Here is an 18815-nt window from a genome sequence, read left to right as displayed (position 1 = left end):
TTGAACTGCCAGCGGAATACCCGGACGTGTATGATTAACTTTTCCTCGCTGTTCAGTGGTGAAGCACTGCGTGCTTATAAATCTCTGGACAGTTTTCTTTACAGAAATTCAGGATTTGTCAGTGACTCAGATGTGGCATCTTGTAAACCAGAAAATAATCCTCATTGGATGGGTAAGTCACTTAAGTATTGAGTATAGCACTGACCAGCCGATTATAGAATAGAATAAGGTAATTCCAAATCGTCCGTCTTGTTTACATGGATCTGGCGTTGGAGAGGTAGAGGCTTGGCAGTGAAGGTTTGAGTGGCTGTTTTCTGAGCTTAGTCAACAGGCTGGCTCTGCTTGTAGCCTCGCTTTTGCTTCGGCTCCCGGCGCCGCCTCCTTCGCTTTGCTTCCAATAACAATCCACGGAGACCCCGCTGGTCTCGCCATCTCGTCCGGAATGTTTTTTTTTTTTTTTTTTTCTCGTCCGGAATGTTGTGCATGCGATGGAAATCGCTACAAACCGTCATTTTCTGCTGGAAACCAATGTCCAGTAAGTCCATACGGTTGTAGTAGATATTGAAGTCCGGTACAGACGAACAACACGCAAAAATACACACAAAAAACATAAACGTGCACAGGTAGGGAGAGCTTGTAGCCGCAGGCGTTGTAGTAGAATTGTATATAGTAGGGTTTTCCAGAAGAAAAGGTAAAGTAAAAGCAGAAGTAGAACCAGAAGTAGAAGTAGAAGGCGGAATATGGCGTTTGACCGACATGATGGCGTCTGTCACAATCTGTATCGGCTGTGACGTCACATGCAAGTGCTCCATTGTCACCTCAGCCTCATTAAGGTTTCTATAACCTTGTATGGACTTCCTGTGGTCTGGGCGCGAAAACCCAGTTCTGCGCAAGCGCAACACGATCGCACTAGAAAGCATGGTCAAGCTACCAGTGTAGCTGCAGTCTTTTTAGTTGCGAATTACGAGTATTTCCTCTTGTTAATAATTCGCCTTGTCAAAACAAGCGAAACTTTCCTCCTTCTTTCGACGTGAAGAGAGGTCAGCAATTTATTATACATATTTTTCCATCAGAGTTGCATTTTGTGGCTTCGAAGCTAAGTTTTAGTGCCGTTTCTAGAACACATCAAGAAAACGTAGAAGAAACAGCAATAATGGGAGAGCCGGTTTCTAAGCTACCTAAAACTAGCAATGGTAATTATTTTTTGTTTTATATTTTTCATAGTTCTGTTCTAGTACTAAGTCAGTTTTTCGATCTGCATTGGTTGAGTATGGTAAGATGTCGAGCCGCTATCCATACACTGCCGGATAAAGCTGATTTGGCCTAATCATTGTCCGACATCTCAACAGCTCGCAACAGGAGAGGAAAGAATGATGCAAAGACCGTGTTATTTTCTCAAATGTATTCAGTGTTTTTTTTTTTTTTTTTTTCGATTTACAAACCTGCAGGTATGTACTCAGGCTGCCAGTCAGTGTGTGACACCCCCCCCCCCCCCCCCCCCCCCCCCCCCGAAAAATCCTAGCTACGCCCCTGAAGGATATGGTGACATTAACAGCTGTCCCATTAAAAGCCTAGGTCTCAACCGGACGTACTATTTTTTGGCCGTGCGATTTTTGGCGTTTCCCAAATCGCTGCCTTTTTTTTTTTGTTAATGGAGAAAGACGCACGTTGGCCGTAAGTTTGTCTTGCAACCTGAAAAAAAACGTAAGCGCCCGTAGAGTTTGTTTGACATGACAAAGAACCTCTGCGGCCGGTCTGCGGCTCGAAAATCAGCATGTCACACGCGCGCCCTCCATGCGTTTCTTGCGTTTTTTGCACGTAGACCGGCCGTAGGAGCACGTACGGCTGGTTGTGACCGAGGCTTTACACACACACACACACCTTTGCCATCGGGAGGATCCCAGGGCACTGGAATGTTGTGGTTTTTTTTTTTTTAAATGACACAAGCATATTTAAAGTACACTTTACTACACTATTGTTACATTATCCAGACAAACAGCGTGAGGCATGAGGACAAAACGTTGCTGAGTAGTGAACACAATATGAAGGTTCATCTGACATTTAAACACATTCATATACTGGACAATGCAAGTCAAAAGGCACCATCATTAGTGCTTCAGAGAATACAAAATAGCCAGTAAATATCTATCAGATGGCATATATTCCTACACTACACACTTGAATACATGGGCTTTAGTGTAAGGTAGACTGCCTTTCAGACTTCAAGTTTAGGCCATAAAAAGAATGTTCCCTGACACCCAGTTATTTTTGTTTAGTGGACCAAAATCTATTGAATTCGAATCGCAGTCTTCCAATTTTTTTCGGCTTTTTTTTTTGGTAACACAATTAATGAATTGAGGGCCATGTGGCCATAAATTCTCTGCTATTTTTTTCCTGCTTCACCATGACCCAATTCAAGATACTACGTCATGCATGACATGGTGGGCTTTCTCTGTTCTTGCGGGATACAAATTTGAAACAGGAGAGGAAAATGGAGGATGTGAGTGTGCGAATGAAACGTGAAAGACCGACTACAGTAACGGAAAGCGAGACGAAAAGACGTTATGTTATATACGACGGAAAGGAAACGCAGGACCAAACTAATAAATATCGGCGCTCAGCGAGCACCTCGGTGTGATCAGCTGTTCGTTTAGTGACAGAATGATGGAACTGTCAGTGCACGCTCAAGGTAAACCTGTAGATGGCAGTAATGCGACACTGTGGATGCCAGCTACCATAAAACCCAAAAGAAGAAGGGAAACCTGCGCATGCGCACACAGACTTCCTCTGTCTGCTTGACTGCGTGACGCGAGCGATTTCATTCACATTATTTGCTCAGGAATCCCCTCAAATTAAATAACTTCCCAGCCACAGAATGGCCGGATATATTTTGTGAGATATTACAGAAATAAACATCTATCACAATGACCACATTTCAGAGGGAGCTAAATGTCACCGCTTTTATGAAATCAAAAGGCCGTCTCGCTTTAAAGTCTCCAGTCAAACGTTAGCATTATCCCCCCCCTCCCCAAATAGGAATGACAGATCGGGCTGTGTCTTATCTGACGTCACAGGAAAAAGTCTGCGTAGGAACAATTGCCCATTATTAAACCCCAGATGTCTAGCCAAAATATTTCGCTGGTAATTTGTAGTGTAGTACAGGGATTCTTGCTCACCGTGTCGGCCATTTAGCGACATTTTAAATTGTGCCAGTCCTCATCTGCTATGTAGAACAGGGAGTGACCTAACATTAAAAGTACACATTATGTATTTAAGCACTTCTTAACTTGCTGCTATTAACACTAATGACACACTAATGGGACTCTGGATGAAAGTGTGCTGTAAGAGGCAGGTGCACTTGGAGGGTAAAACTGTTAAGCCTGTAGATAAAAGAATCAGACAGAGTGCTAGCATCAACTGTAAGACAAATATATCTTCCATCTTGAGTAATCAATATTTAGATTATTTCCAGCAAATTAAATAAAAAGAAAACCTTTCTCAAGTCACGCATACGTATTCTAGGGTTTCTTTTTTCAGGTATATAACATGAAGACGTTGCTCATAACCCAAAGAAAGAAATACCAAAAATATGACAAAATGCCTAATATATATAGTGTAAATAAATATGAAACATTATCAGCGTACATGTTTACAGCGCAAGCTGAATTATTTAGGCAAAAAGACCATAGTGTAAAATGCAAGACCTTCCAGGGCCTCCATAAACTCTCACACCCTAACGAGAGCTGTTTCAGCATATCTGGAGGATATTACACAGTGGTGTGAAGATATGAAGGTTATTTTCAAGTGGTGAACGGATGGATCACGAGTGAGCGACGTGAACAAGTGATACATTTTCAACACGAGAAGATAAACTTCATATCTTCACCACCATGTAATATGTTCTTTAGATTATATAGACACATCCACAAAAAAGAAAGAAACGCAAGGTAATCAAAAGGATTTTAATTTTGAACCGGTTCACCATTTTGACAACACGCGTCTAGTCAGCGGGAAAACACTGGGAGTGACGTCATCGGAGTGAAATACCAGGGATTAGTATACATATAGGACACTTTTTCGAGGGAATAAAAACATTTTTTTCACGGTCCGGTTTCCATCAAATCCTGCGCTCTGATTGGCTGGCGAGCGGGTCCGTATCTACAGTACGGACCCCGGTAACAGACCTCTGGCGACTCGCTCGTTCACAACAACAACAAACATAGTAGCAATTTTTGTCAACATTTATCTTTTTTATAAGATTTATTTTTAAGATTTTTATCAAAAATCTTATAAATTTTTGCCAGCATTTCTCAGGAGAACAGCATTAATTTTACAGCATGGATAGCGATAACGACAGTGTTCACAGCGAAAGCGAGTTTTACTACCCTGAGGAAGAAGAAATAAAAGAAAACATTTCAGGAGAAAGCTAAAAACCTCTAACTTGCTAACACCGAGCAAAAACGTGGCTGAATCCTGAATGACTCAATTTTGTATAAATAGGGGACTACATAGGCGGCAAAATGTAGTTTTTTTTTCCTGCCATGGAAGTGCACTTGTATACCGAGGAGAAAGCAATTTGCATTACAGCCGTGAATAAGGATTCAAAATGGCGGCTCGGCTCGGTTTTCCCTTTCGGGCGCTCTCGTTTTCTGTTAGAATTTGGTAAAGAAAAAATAAATATATTATTTACCAGCTTAAGGTCGGTCCGTATGGTGAAATACCGTGACCTCGGCCTTGAATACTGACCTCGACCCAGAGGGCCTCGCTCAGTACTTTCAAGACCTCGGTCACGGTATTTCACGATACAGACCTCCCAGCTGGTAAATAACATATATGTATTCTATTCCCTTCTAGCACGTTTCATTCATTTGGTTTGATAGTATGCAATATTATCATATCGTTTATCTTGCATGTATTATGTCACTCTACCCAATGGAGAATGAGCGTGCAATATTGTTACAATATGACACGTTGTCAAGACATGACGTCACACGGCGGAGCTCACATTGCAAAACATGATATTTTAGCAAGTGAAAATATCTTGAAAATAGTTGAAACGATCTAGCATTTCCTATTATAAGAATACAAGACACCAATTCTGAGATTATTAAACCTAGTTCTATATTGCAACCAACTTATTCTAAGATGTCTTATCAAATAAAAATATCTGTCCATGCAGCAAGATAAATTCACTAGAATTAAGTAATTTTCTCCTCAATTTCAGTTTTTTGCAGTGCATGCGAATATCCAATGACAAAACTGCGCATGCGCAAAACCGTTTCTTTGTCCGCTGGGAAAGCAAAAAGACGAAGCTAATCCAGTGCTACTGCTAGGATTAACTATGCTATAATTAAGCACTAAATAAAGAAACTGAAAGCTGAAACTAAAGACACGTTAAACACCCGAAAGGCTACTAAAACTTCATTAGGTATTCTTCACGCATATTTACAAGAGAAAAACATACCAACGGACATTGAAAAACTGGAAGAGAGACACGTCAGAGATGTGAAACTTCTACACTAGCGAGTGACTGTGACAATTTGTAAATGAACATGGCCTCCAGGTTTTCTTTGTTAAAAGCAGATGGTGTTGAGAGAATTTTGGCTGCCAGGTCGCTCCGTTATGTGTAGTTGTCGATGTTGACTTTAAAAGTACCCAAGTAAATTACACAGGGAAAAGAATACTCAAGTCTGAGTGAAAAATACTGTAGTGAGCGTGCGTGGAAGAAGAGTCTGGAGACAAAAATCTTAGGCTACATCCACACGACAATGGCAACGAGATGTTATTTAAAAATATATCGCGTCCAAATGGGCAACAATCAGTAAAATATCAGGTCCATATGGCAATGCAACGCTTGCTGAAAATGATGCAATACACATGCCACACCTCTAGGGGCGCTGTAAGACGGTCCCTTCGGAGACACCAGAACAATAGAAGAAGTAAGGACGCATGCGCATAAACTATTATGCGCGAGACTTCATATTAGCCACAAAGTCAGAAAAATCTGTTTGTAAAATTACATTATAATGACCAAATACAATGAAAAGTATTTTTCCAGTCTCACCTGTGAAAGGTAATCCCATGTGATCTCGTTTGGACAGCAAACCTGTTGGTACAGTTAAACGCAGCTAATCTTTATTCTCCGCTTTGACCTATCCAAAATGGCGGCGAGGATGACGTGTGATTCTACGCGGAAGGCGGCGTCTTTAATGGTCCGGAATAAATTGAATGATACACGTTGATGGATTAATTTGCTCTTCTACGCCCTTTTTGAGGAATGTATTGTAGGACTTAAACCAACATCTGAAGAGGTGAGATCGCTCCTTTTTTTCCCTATTTTTGCTGGCGGGATTGACTCTGCCCTAAGGGCAGAGTCTCTCTCACTTTGCACCATTACACAATAAATATTCACAGTGAAAAATATTTTGTAAGCGCGTTTCATGAACCAAGTTATAGGATTTGTTGACAACTCGCATCGAGTTCGTTACACTTCTACCCGGCGTGAAGCACTCACAGTCATGTGGTTGTGATGTCATCGTAAACAAATCCGTTCTACTCATCCAGATGACTTCACAACGGCAACGTTGCCAGATCTTTCCACTCTGGAACCCGTTCTCAAAAAGATTGCGTTTTGGGCACCCAAAACGCCGGTGCCGTGTGGACGCCAGGCCTAAACGATAAGCAATTGTATCGGAGTCACCTGAATCCGTTGCTGTGTGGACAGGGCCTTAATTTCTCAGTCGTTAGCCTGTGCTACTTGCTCTCAATAGCACTGGCTTGACCGCTTTATTAGCATTTGCGAACACTACTGATGAACTGGACTGCCACGCTGACAGCACCGAGTAGCGGATAAGCTAGAGTTGCCCTTCGAGTATGCTGATATGAAGAGTGTATGTATATATATAATAAAATTGGCTGGCTTTTTTTCATGGTATATCAGAGATATTCCATTCAGCCACTTGTCTTTGACTCATTCAGTATCATGCTAGCTGAATGGAATATATCTGATATACCACTCAACCCCAGCCAGTATTATTTAAATATGTCATTCAGATCCGTGATGTATTTCGTATGAAAAATGCAAGTTTTTCAACACAAGAAGATAAACAACATATTTTCAAGCCAACGTGTGATTTTTATTTTTTTTTCTTATTATATCGACACATTCACAAACAAAGTACCCAAATTTATCAAACCAATTCATCGATTTCCTTACAAGTGACACACAGAGATTTCTGTCACGGTTTTGGTTCTCCATGTCCTGGATGTAGCTCATTATCTCATCTCATCTCATCATCTGTAGCCGCTTTATCCTTCTACAGGGTCGCAGGCAAGCTGGAGCCTATCCCAGCTGACTACGGGCGAAAGGCGGGGTACAACCTGGACAAGTCGCCAGGTCATCACAGGGCTGACACATAGACACAGACAACCATTCACACTCACATTCACACCTACGGTCAATTTAGAGTCACCAGTTAACCTAACCTGCATGTCTTTGGACTGTGGGGGAAACCGGAGGAAACCCATGCGGACACGGGGAGAACTCCACACAGAAAGGCCCTCGCTGGCCACGGGGCTCAAACCCGGACCTTCTTGCTGTGAGGCGACAGCGCTAACCACTACACCACCGTGCCGCCCTGGATGTAGCTTGTATGAAAAATATGAGTGGTGTATTTCCCAGTAGAACACTTGTGTACATGTGATATGATGTGATTCTTACTTGGAAAAAGGTAACACTTTTTTTATTTGTTCACACTAAAAACCATCTACATATAAACTGTCATGAAGCTGACTGATTCTCAGCAACATATCAGATAATGATGATTACTGATGTGGGCTCTACTGATATTTGACCACGTTAACTGAATTTGAAAATGATCGGACGAGGGAGAAGTCTAGTCTATAGATCATCTACTAAACATCAAGATCTACAGTATAAACTGGATTATCCAAAGTGAGAAAGACCACCACAGTGCCAAAGCAGATTCCTTTGACAAGGTTTTGTGTGTAGTAATAGCCAAATGTCTTTGCTGGAGACAATCGCAAACTGGATCATGTGGCATTATCATGAGCCTTTCTTTTCCTTAGTTGGATATAGTGCTTCATTTCTGCTTTTAAATACTGGTTTTACAAAATAAAACCTGGCTCTACGTTTGTTGATTATGGGACGTTGGCAAAACTAACGGCTAAATTGGTAATAAGTGCTGCGTTTGTGTTATGTTTGTGTTATAATGAAACTGGTTCCATCCATCCATCCGTCCGTCCAGTCATGTTTTCGTTTTCCAGGCCATATATTTTTAAAACTACTGAAGATATTTTCATGAAACTTTGTTTACATATCAACCAACATGTGAACTGGTGCCTTTTGCTATTTTGGATTTTTGAAAAAAAAAAAGGTATTTTTCAAATTTTTGCATAAAAAAATAGATTTTGACTTAGTTTCTAAGAGCAACATTCGTTTCCGGAGCATATATCCAAAACTATTCGTGATACGGATTTGAAACTTGGTATCCATGTTAACAAGGTGATGTAGATGTGCCTTTTCATACTAGGAAATTTGAGAAATTTTAATCTTTCATGTTTCCATGGGGGCGGCATGGTGGTGTAGTGGTTAGCGCTGTCGCCTTACAGCAAGAAGGTCCGGGTTCGAGCCCCGTGGCCGGCGAGGGCCTTTCTGTGCGGAGTTTGCATGTTCTCCCCGTGTCCGCGTGGGTTTCCTCCGGGTGCTCCGGTTTCCCCCACAGTCCAAAGACATGCAGGTTAGGTTAACTGGCGACTCTAAATTGACCGTAGGTGTGAATGTGAGTGTGAATGGTTGTCTGTGTCTATGTGTCAGCCCTGTGATGACCTGGCGACTTGTCCAGGGTGTACCCCGCCTTTCGCCCGTAGTCAGCTGCAGGGCCGTGTAAAGACCTCTGGAGGGGCAGGGGCTCAACATTCAAAAAAGGGCACTTGGAACAAATTTTTCACACAAGTTAACTTTATTCAAAACTAAATTTTAATTGCAACTGAACATTGTGTGTGTGTGTGTGAGAGATCCATCTAAATGCTGCAGTATTCTTCAAAGCAGCAGTCTTCGGTTTGCCATGTTCTTGAAAATGTCTATGACAACACTGTATTCAATATGGATATCTTTCTCAATTGCCAGCAGAAGAAGGTCTGACAGCCTAGAATATGTTGTGGACGTCGTCATTCAGCCTTAAGTTTTCGAAGCTGCTAGAATATGTTATTAACGCCGTCGTTCAAACTAAAGTTTCCGAATCTGCCACGTTAATGAAATGGATGGAGCAAACGGTTTAAATATAGCCTAGGCGGCTTCATTAAATGATAAACAACCCTACGCATTTACTGTTGTGTTCTAAGCTGCACAATATTGCATGTTCAGATAAGAAATGAAAGGAGACTTTCAGTGTGACCTTACCATGCCGTTCCTCGCACTGTCTCCCACTGTCAACCGCCTGCAGGCGCTTTCTGCACGGAGGTTCACTGAATGCATGACGTCACGGATTGATGCCCGCATTTACATAGAAAAACGTTATTTTATAAATCTATAATTTCATATATTATTGTCAAATTGTAGAGAATATTGATGTTGGAGCTAACTTATCTTTTACAAATATTAAAAACAAAACAGTCCCTATGAAAAGGGCACTTTGGACAGCAAACAGAAAAGGGGCAGGGGCTAGAGCACCTGTAGCACCGGTTCATTGCACGTGGGTAGTCAGCTGGGATAGGCTCCAGCTTGCCTGCGACCCTGTAGAACAGGATAAAGCAGCTAGAGATAATAAGATGGGATGAGATGTTTCCATGGAGACAATTTCAGACTTCGTCTCTCAGGTTAGTCTTAGGGGTAGGTTTTGTTTCTGGAGCAGAACTTGAAAACTATGAGTGGTATGGTCTTGAAAGTTGGTATATGTGTTGATTAAGTAATGTATATGTGCCTTTCGATACTAAGAAACGTGAGATTTTAATTTTTAGCTCATCTGGACCAAAGGTCCGGTGGGTTTATGTCATGGGCTGCTGAGGTCGGTGTAAAGAGGTAGGATTGGTTCCCTGCAACAGAACTTGTAAAAATGTGACAAATAATATCTTGAAACTTGGTATATAGGGTGGGGGATATAGATGACTCTGTCTTCTTGTTGTAGTAGTAATAATAATATATTTTGGACTGTTTTATTTACCATTCTTCTGATCTTCACTAGGTGATGCCTCACTAGAGCTGTGTTCCTTTTGACTGCCCTGTAACTGTACACCACCCCAAACCTTTGATCCAAGATGGCCGCCACCAAAAGCGGCTCCGAGGGCAAAATCGCCGGGCTCTATGAGCTGGATCGCACTCTGGGGAAGGGGCACTTCGCTGTCGTGAAGCTCGCACGTCACGTTTTCACCGGGCAGCTGGTGGCTGTGAAAATCATCGATAAGACCAAGCTGGACGGTCTGGCCATGGGCCACCTGTTACAGGAAGTGCGCTGCATGAAACTGGTACAGCACCCCAATGTAGTGCGTCTCTATGAGGTGATCGATACACACACCAAACTCTACCTCATCCTGGAGCTGGGTGACGGCGGAGACCTGTACGACTACATCCTGCGGCATGAAGGCGGAGTCGCCGAGCGCACCGCCAAAGTGCACTTTGCTCAGATTGTACGTGCCATTGCGTACTGCCATCGACTGCACGTAGTGCACCGAGACCTGAAGCCCGAGAACGTCGTTTTCTTCCATCAGCAAGGGACTGTCAAACTCACCGACTTCGGCTTCAGCAACCACTTCCAGCCCGGAACCATGCTCGTCACCAGCTGTGGATCACTGGCCTATTCTTCTCCGGAGATACTGCTGGGAGAGGAGTATGACGCCCCTGCTGTGGGTGAGTGTGTATATGTGTGTGTGTGTGTGTGTGTGTGTGAGAAGGATATCTGTATATAAGAATGCATGCTGTTTAAAAATTGAGTCGAGTTGTAGTTCAACTCTTAACTCCTCCCACTTCTATGTAACGGGAAAGGAAGAAAGCTGAAAAATATTTTAACCTGTATGTCCAATCAGTTTTACAGCAATTACAGTATGTTCCATCAGTCATATATAGTAAATACTCTTTCTGATACAAGGTTTTGGATGAATGTGACCTATTGCTGCTCAAATGTTTTTCCTTTCTAGCTCAGGAACATTTTTTTTTTTTAAGATATTTTTTGGGCTTTTTTTCACCTTTATTGGATAGGACAGTGTAGAGACAGGAAATGAGCGGGAGAGAGAGATGGATCGGGAAATGACCTCGGGTTGGAATCGAACCCGGGTCCCCAGATTTATGGTATGGCACCTTATCCACCTGAGCCACGATGCCCCCAGCTCAGGAACATTTGATTTGATTCAGTTTAAAGGAACAGTCCACCGTACTTCCATAATGAAATATGTGCTTCTCTGAATTGAGACGAGCTGCTCCGTACCTCTCCGAGCTTTGCGCGACCTCCCAGTCAGTCAGACGCGCTGTCACTCTTGTTAGCAATGTAGCTAGGCTCAGTATGGCCAATGGTATTTTTGGGGCTGTAGTTAGATGCGACCAAACTCTTCCGCGTTTTTCCTGTTTACATAGGTTTATATGACCAGTGATATGAAACAAGTTCAGTTACACAAATTGAAACGTGGCGATTTTCTATGCTATGGAAAGTCCGCACTATAATGACAGGCGTACTAACACCTTCTGTGCGCTTCGACAGCGCATTGATACCTTCACTTGGAGTTGTACCATTTTTTTTTTTAGACAGGGCGGACGGACCAGGGCATTCGCCCGCCTGGCCGTGCCCGAAGAGGAGTGAAAGTATCAATGCGCTGTCGAAGCGCGCAGAAGGTGTTAGTACGCCTGTCATTATAGTGCGGACTTTCCATAGCATAGAAAATCGCTACGTTTCAATTTGTGTAACTGAACTTGTTTCATATCACTGGTCATATAAACCTATGTAAACAGGAAAAACGTGGAAGAGTTTGGTCGCATCTAACTACAGCCCCAAAAAATACCATTGGCCATGCTGAGCCTAGCTACATTGCTAACAGGAGTGACAGCGCGTCTGACTGACTGTGAGGTCGCACAAAGCTCGGAGAGGTACGGAGCAGCTCGTCTCAATTCAGAGAAGAACATATTTCATTATGGAAGTACGGTGGACTGTTCCTTTAAGCATCAAATACCATCATTTAAATCATGTGAACTCAATCACATAATGTGAAAATATAATAATGTATAGATTTAGGCACTGCCGAAAAGCGGAGCTCCCATCCGTTTCTGGGTTGTAGAATTTTCTTATATCATAGCCAGCCTCTTTTGTTCTATTTCTTTACCATTATAGTTGGTTACTATACTCAGGCTTTCGTCTAAACCGGGGAACAGGGGCGCTGCGCCCTCTTACCGAAATGCCGATTGAACCCCAAGTCACACTTGGGCCATGCACTTGTATGCTACTGCACAACATGCAGTCTTTCTCAAAACGATCTTTTCTCCATGAAAGCATCCCAGCAACACCACGTGACAATGTGTCTGATCATCAAATACGTTATAATTACTCCAAAAATATTCCAAGCATAGTAGATACACTGCCAGACGGTGCAAAAACAATCCGAATTGGCGTTTTCCAGACTGAGGCGCCATGTTGTTTAGTTGTTTACTTGTCGCGGCTGCTCTCGCGAGATTTGACATGGGTTACATACAAGGTCAGCTGACTTGTAGAGCGAGATTTCTCGAGACTGAATGACCTTTCACCCACTGGCGCGGGAGCTTTTGACAGAAGTAGTTCGCGAGTTGTTTTTGTTGACACTTGGGCATTTAAAGATGTCATCCCGCGGCACAAAGCGGAAGAAAGCCAAAGACTGTCCGGGGCAGAAGATGATTACTTTTTCAATGTTGACAATTTGTTACAATTTCCCTGTCAGATAGCCTCAGAATGTCCCATTGTAGCCTCAATTTTTCAAAGGCTGCGGAGGGAGGGGGGACGGACAACCGGCATCATCCCCCCCCCCCCCCCCCCCCCCCCCCCCCCCCGCTTCGCTCCCTCGCCATGGTGAGCGCCCTCATACTAAATTTTTCTAGAAAAACCCCTGATACTGTTTCCTTATGTTGTACAAAACGTCGGACAGCAACAAGTTACTCACTACTATACTGTCTCGACTACTACTCTACTTCACACTTCGCTAGTTATTGGGTTTCCGGTGGTGGCAGGCACGCACAGGGCCGAAACCATCAGAAAACAGCTCGATGGGTTTCTTTATGTATCCTCACACTATGCCTATGGGGTTCTGTTTGTGTGGAGGAGCTCCGCTGAAAGTAATTGACTTGGAGGTTTATGAATGAATGAATGAATGAATAAAACGAGTACTGCGCAAAAGTCTCCGGCACCCTATTGCTTTTAGTGTACACTTTTTTTGTTACAGATTTTTATCTAGTCCGCACGAAAACATTTGTACGTCACTAAAGAAAGCAGGATATTATGTAAGAGACACTTTTCAGACAAAAAAACATAACGAAGGTTGCTGGGTTTTGCTGAAAAAGAAAAAAAAAAACGAAGCTGAAACAGTCAGTGTCCTGAGGAACTGAGGCTGGTTCTGTAAGCTGCTCAGTAAAACTTGCAGCTCAGTTCCTTCTTACGATCATTTTGTTTGTTTAAAGGAAAGGGTCGTCACACCAAATATCGACTTGGTTTCATTTATTACTGTTTATTGCGGCGGCACGGTGGTGTAGTGGTTAGCGCTGTCGCCTCACAGCAAGAAGGTCCGGGTTCGAGCCCCGTGGCCGGCGAGGGCCTTTCTGTGCGGAGTTTGCATGTTCTCCCCGTGTCCGCGTGGGTTTCCTCCGGGTGCTCCGGTTTCCCCCACAGTCCAAAGACATGCAGGTTAGGTTAACTGGTGACTCTAAATTGACCGTAGGTGTGAATGTGGGTGTGAATGGTTGTCTGTGTCTATGTGTCAGCCCTGTGATGACCTGGCGACTTGTCCAGGGTGTACCCCGCCTTTCGCCCGTAGTCAGCTGGGATAGGCTCCAGCTTGCCTGCGACCCTGTAGGACAGGATAAAGCGGCTAGAGATAATGAGATGAGATTTTTTTTTTTTTTAAATGTAGAAACATTTAATTTCATTACTTTTGAAGACATCTTTGCTCTGCAGCATTTCTTTGCATGTGCCTAAGACTTTTTGCCCAGTTGTGTGTGTGTGGGGCTCTAAATCTCATCTCATCTCATTATCTCTAGCCGCTTTATCCTGTTCTACAGGGTTGCAGGCAAGCTGGAGCCTATCCCAGCTGACTACGGGCGAAAGGCGGGGTACACCCTGGACAAGTCGCCAGGTCATCACAGGGCTGACACATAGACACAGACAACCATTCACACTCACATTCACACCTACGGTCAATTTAGAGTCACCAGTTAACCTAACCTGCATGTCTTTGGACTGTGGGGGAAACCGGAGCACCCGGAGGAAACCCACGCGGACACGGGGAGAACATGCAAACTCCACACAGAAAGGCCCTCGCCGGCCACGGGGCTCGAACCTGGACCTTCTTGCTGTGAGGTGACAGCGCTAACCACTACACCACCATGCCGCCGGCTCTAAATCTGATCGGAGAAAATGTGAGAGGGTGTGTGTGACTCTCTGCACTACTTGGCTCCAGTGGTACTACTGTGCGTATGTGTATTTCTTCATCTAATATTTATTTCCTAAGTGTGTGTGTGTGTGTGTGTGTGTATATTTTTTTTTTCACTTTGCATAATAGAGCTGGGGGTGGCACGGTGGTGTAGTGGTTAGCACTGTCGCCTCACAGCAAGAAGGTTCTGGGTTCGAGCCCGGCGGCCGACGGGGGCGTTTTCAGTGTGGAGTTTGCATGTTCTCCCTGTGTCCGTGTGGGTTTCCTCCGGGTGCTCCGGTTTCCCCCACAGTCCAAAGACATGCAGGTTAGGTTAACTGGTGACTCTAAATTGACCGTAGGTGTGAATGTGTGTATGAAATGGTTGTTTGTCTGTATGCGTCAGCCCTGTGATGATTTGATGACTTGTCCAGGGTGTACCCCGCCTCTCGCCCGTAGTCAGCTGGGATAGGCTCCAGCTTGCCCGTTACCCTGCACAAGATAAGCGGTTACGGATAACGGATGGATAATAGAGCTGCACAGAACACCGTGTTGTGAATCTGTTGCTCTATATTGTGATCTGTACAGTATATTTAAACCGTGTTCATGAACACTCGATATTCGTAACAACAGACGGGTAAGTGGGTCCGATGCCTACGACTAACCCCTGGAAATTCATGTCCGTTTAGAAACCGCATTCCACAACTAATGCTGCCGTGTTTCAGTGCTGTATTGTTTTCCAAGCTAAGTTTACACTCCCCACACCAGGACACCAGGCTTCACCTTTTCTGTCTCTATATCTTTGGCTTTATCTGTCTCTCGCTCTGTGGAGACACCTCGCCCTGAATGGACCCTTCTGTGAAAGGATGGAGCTGTAGGAGGCGAGACACGGCCAACCAGAGAGACTTGCAGCAGTCCGGACTGAAACTCGGCCCACGTCCTGAACACCTGGACAGTACATTTAAAGTCCCGTTAGGATCTGAGAGTGGACAGCGAAGTCTTTAAATACACTAAATGTATTTAAGGGCTTTTTTGACCTTCGCCTCTTTGGCTGTGTCGTCCTTCCTTGGAGGTTCTCTGCAGACCTCTTCACCCCTGAGATGTAAGAACACATTGGGCTTTTTTTGTTTGTTGCTGCTTTACCTGCGGTGAGTCTTTTTTAATTGCTGGTCGCTAGTTAGCGTCCTGTGCGCTAGTTAGCACGAGTTAGCGTCCTGTGCTCAAGTTGCCACATTGAATTGTGAGTCTGCTTGTTTCATTCAGACACTTTGTTGAGGAGACCTCTTGCGATTCAGTCTGCGTTGTGGAATGTCTCCTACTTTTTCTTTACCCACCACTGTGGCTGGTAGGTTGAGGAAATTCACTCACCACTACGCAAATCACCTGTATTTGGCTGGTGCCGGACCCGGCGCCGTGGGGGGGGCGAAAGGGGGCGTCGCCCCCTCGTGGCTACAGCCCCGCCCCCTCAACGGAGACTCAGATCACTTAATTGTTTTCTTATGAAAATATAATGTACAGTAAGCCCTCAGTATTCGCGGGGGTTAGGGACCAAACATGGCCGCGAATAAGTCAAAATCGTGAATACTTGTAACCCCCCCCCCCCCCCCCCCCCCCCCGTAGTGACGAGCCACTGCTGCAAAAGTCTTCCCTTCCTTTAGCATATCGAGAAGTCCTACCTTCTCCTGCAGCGTCATTACCTTCTTCTGGCGCTTAGGTTCCTTGGCAGGAGCCTTAGAAGATGCAGAGCGTTTATGAGCCATTGTAGGGCGTAAAAATTATTCAAAAATACCAAGAACGCACAACACGTGAACAAGTCTGAACTACGGGAACCGCGAGACTGTACCGTACAATGCGCTCATTCGTATCAGCCAATGAGCAGCAGCCCGCCATTCAAACTTCAGCCAATAGCGAGCGAGCATTCGGCTCCGAGAATGTAGCAGTGCGTAAACGTTCGCAGTGCGTAAACGTTCGATATGTTCGCCGCAAATGACCGCAAATCACTGAGATTTCCGCGAATGTATAGGAGATATGTTCTATATAAAATCCCGCGAATATGTGAATTCGTGAATACTGAACCGCGAATACAGGGTCTACTGTATTATAGACGTATTAATAATTTGCATTTTCAAATACGAAATATTAAGTCCCTTAAGATCCCTTAAATATTAAGGGATCGTGGATTAAGTGGCTAGCGTTGACTCAGTGCGAGTCAGGAAGGCTATTACTGGTGCAGTCGCCGGGTCTGTTGATTTTTTTTTTTTTTTAAATTATGATTTTGGCCGCCGAGCCAAGTACCTTAGACTTGCATTGACGTTTTGTTTTCATGCCGCGGAGCTATTTGTATGTATTTTAAATTTAAAGGACTTGCCTGTAGGTTTGTGTGTGTTTTATGTTTGGCGTCTTTCCGGTTGTAACGCGTGTCTGTGAGAAAATTGGAGGGGAGGGGTAATAGCTGGGCACGGGTGTTGATAAAGCGCAACTGCCCTGGTAATATGTCACATGATTTTCCCGGACTAAAGCAACCTTCGGGGCCGTGGTGGTTTTGTGGTTGGCGCAGTTAATTGTTTGAAACACGTTGTCAGACCGCCATCACTACTACACACTATATGAAAAATATTTGCCCCCTTGCGATTTCTAATTGCCCCCTTAGTAAACTGTTCCTGGCGCCAGGCCTGGCTGGTGCCAGTTTCCAACCCTGCAGGACTGACAGGACGCCTTCTTATCCTGATTGGGTGGATGTTGGTGGTCCACAACATTTTGATTTTTTTTTTCCCCCTCCCATTTACGGTACAGTGTGTGAGAGACACCGCAGAGACCAGAGTTACTGCTCTGAGCACACATTTTACTGAAGCTGCCAGATTGTTTTGACTTAAAAAAAAAAAAAAATCACTGACTGCACCTTTAAAGTACAAACACATCACAGGAAATAAATATGAAATCGAAGCCATAAAATTTGAAAAAAATTGTAACAAAATTTTGATTTATGTAATTTATTTAAAAGAATTATAATAAAATGAAGAAAGTGACGGAGTTTCTACCTCTCACCTGAAGCAGTGTGTTAATGTCACTACGTTCACACTGCAGGCTGAAGTGACTCAAATCTGATTTTTTCGCCCGTATGTGACCTGTATCCGATCTTTTATTGACAATATGAACGACACAGATCGGATTTTTTCAAATCCGACCCAGGCCGTTTGGATATGTGGTCCTAATTCCGATTCCTATCCGCTCTTTTCATATGCGACTTCAGTCTGAACCGCCAGGTCGCATTCATCCGACTTACACGTCATCAACAAGCCACAAACGTCACTATTCTGCGCTGAAGTAGGCGGCGGGTCTCTCAAAAAAAGTTACAACAACATGGCGCATGACATCAATGCGACTCCGCACCCACACGTTCCTTTGAACGGAGGTTGCAGTCACTACCCCGCAGAACGCCTGAGCCAAAACCCTTGCCCTCTTCCTTCTCAACCTCCTCCTTAACATCAGGCTATTGTGCATGTTCTGGCTCCGTCGCAACAACAACTGCATCATCGCCAGGTACTCCATGCTGGCTACTGTCATACACAGGAAACTTTAGGTTACTTCCGTAAACACTGGCCATGCTCACTGTGTGTGACGTCGTCGTATCCTGCAATGCGCATGCGGAACACTTGGGTCGCTTTTCGTTCATACTGAGGATCACATACAAGTCGCATATATTTGTTAATGTGAACGACCTCACAAAAAAATCGGATTTCACAAAAAAATCGGATTTCACAAAAAAATCGGAATTGAGCATTAAGCCTTGCAGTGTGAACGTAGTGTGTATGAGACTTTCTTCTCCCAGTTGGGCCTATTAGTGTATAGATATGTTTCATATGCTGCTCCTATATGGCTGCTATAGGGGTGTGTGTGTGTGTGTGTGTGTGTGTGTGTGTGTGTGTGTGTGTGTGTTGGTTAGTAATGTGATATTTTTATCATCCCTCCTGCTCACTGCGATTATCACAGCGACCACATGAGCCAGGATTAGAGCTACACAAAGTGGGTCAGTCTCCTGTAAAAGGCAGCCACACACACACACACACACACACACTTTTGGATTTTGGCACATGGAGAGTACTGAAGCTACGTGAAGTGTATGGATGGATCATCTCACCTTGTCCTGGTCTCTGCAGATCGAGATCAAGCCAGTTTCATTTAGTTCCAATTGCTGATTCCAAACTAAATGTTTATTAACGTTC

The 18815-nt window shown here is 44.0% G+C and overlaps 1 protein-coding gene across 3 annotated transcripts in view; it reads left to right on the top strand.

Moving 5' to 3' along the window:
- The window catches only part of snrkb (SNF related kinase b), an 86647-nt gene that overhangs the window by 23295 nt on the left and 44537 nt on the right, over positions 1-18815 (top strand). For 2 of the 3 annotated variants that reach the window (XM_060928249.1, XM_060928250.1), the window contains exon 2: positions 10203-10864. In XM_060928249.1, the coding sequence (XP_060784232.1) occupies positions 10276-10864 (589 nt within the window). In that variant the 5' untranslated portion in view covers positions 10203-10275. Of the gene's footprint in view, positions 1-10202; positions 10865-15084; positions 15695-18815 lie in introns of those variants that run through there. The other variant, XM_060928251.1, reaches the window with a different exon arrangement.

This window comes from Neoarius graeffei, chromosome 8 (genome assembly GCF_027579695.1).
Source record: "Neoarius graeffei isolate fNeoGra1 chromosome 8, fNeoGra1.pri, whole genome shotgun sequence".
In the NCBI taxonomy this organism is placed as follows: Eukaryota; Metazoa; Chordata; class Actinopteri; order Siluriformes; family Ariidae; genus Neoarius; species Neoarius graeffei.
Note: the sequence above shows the minus strand (reverse complement) of the source record. Positions and strands in the feature narration are given on the sequence as shown.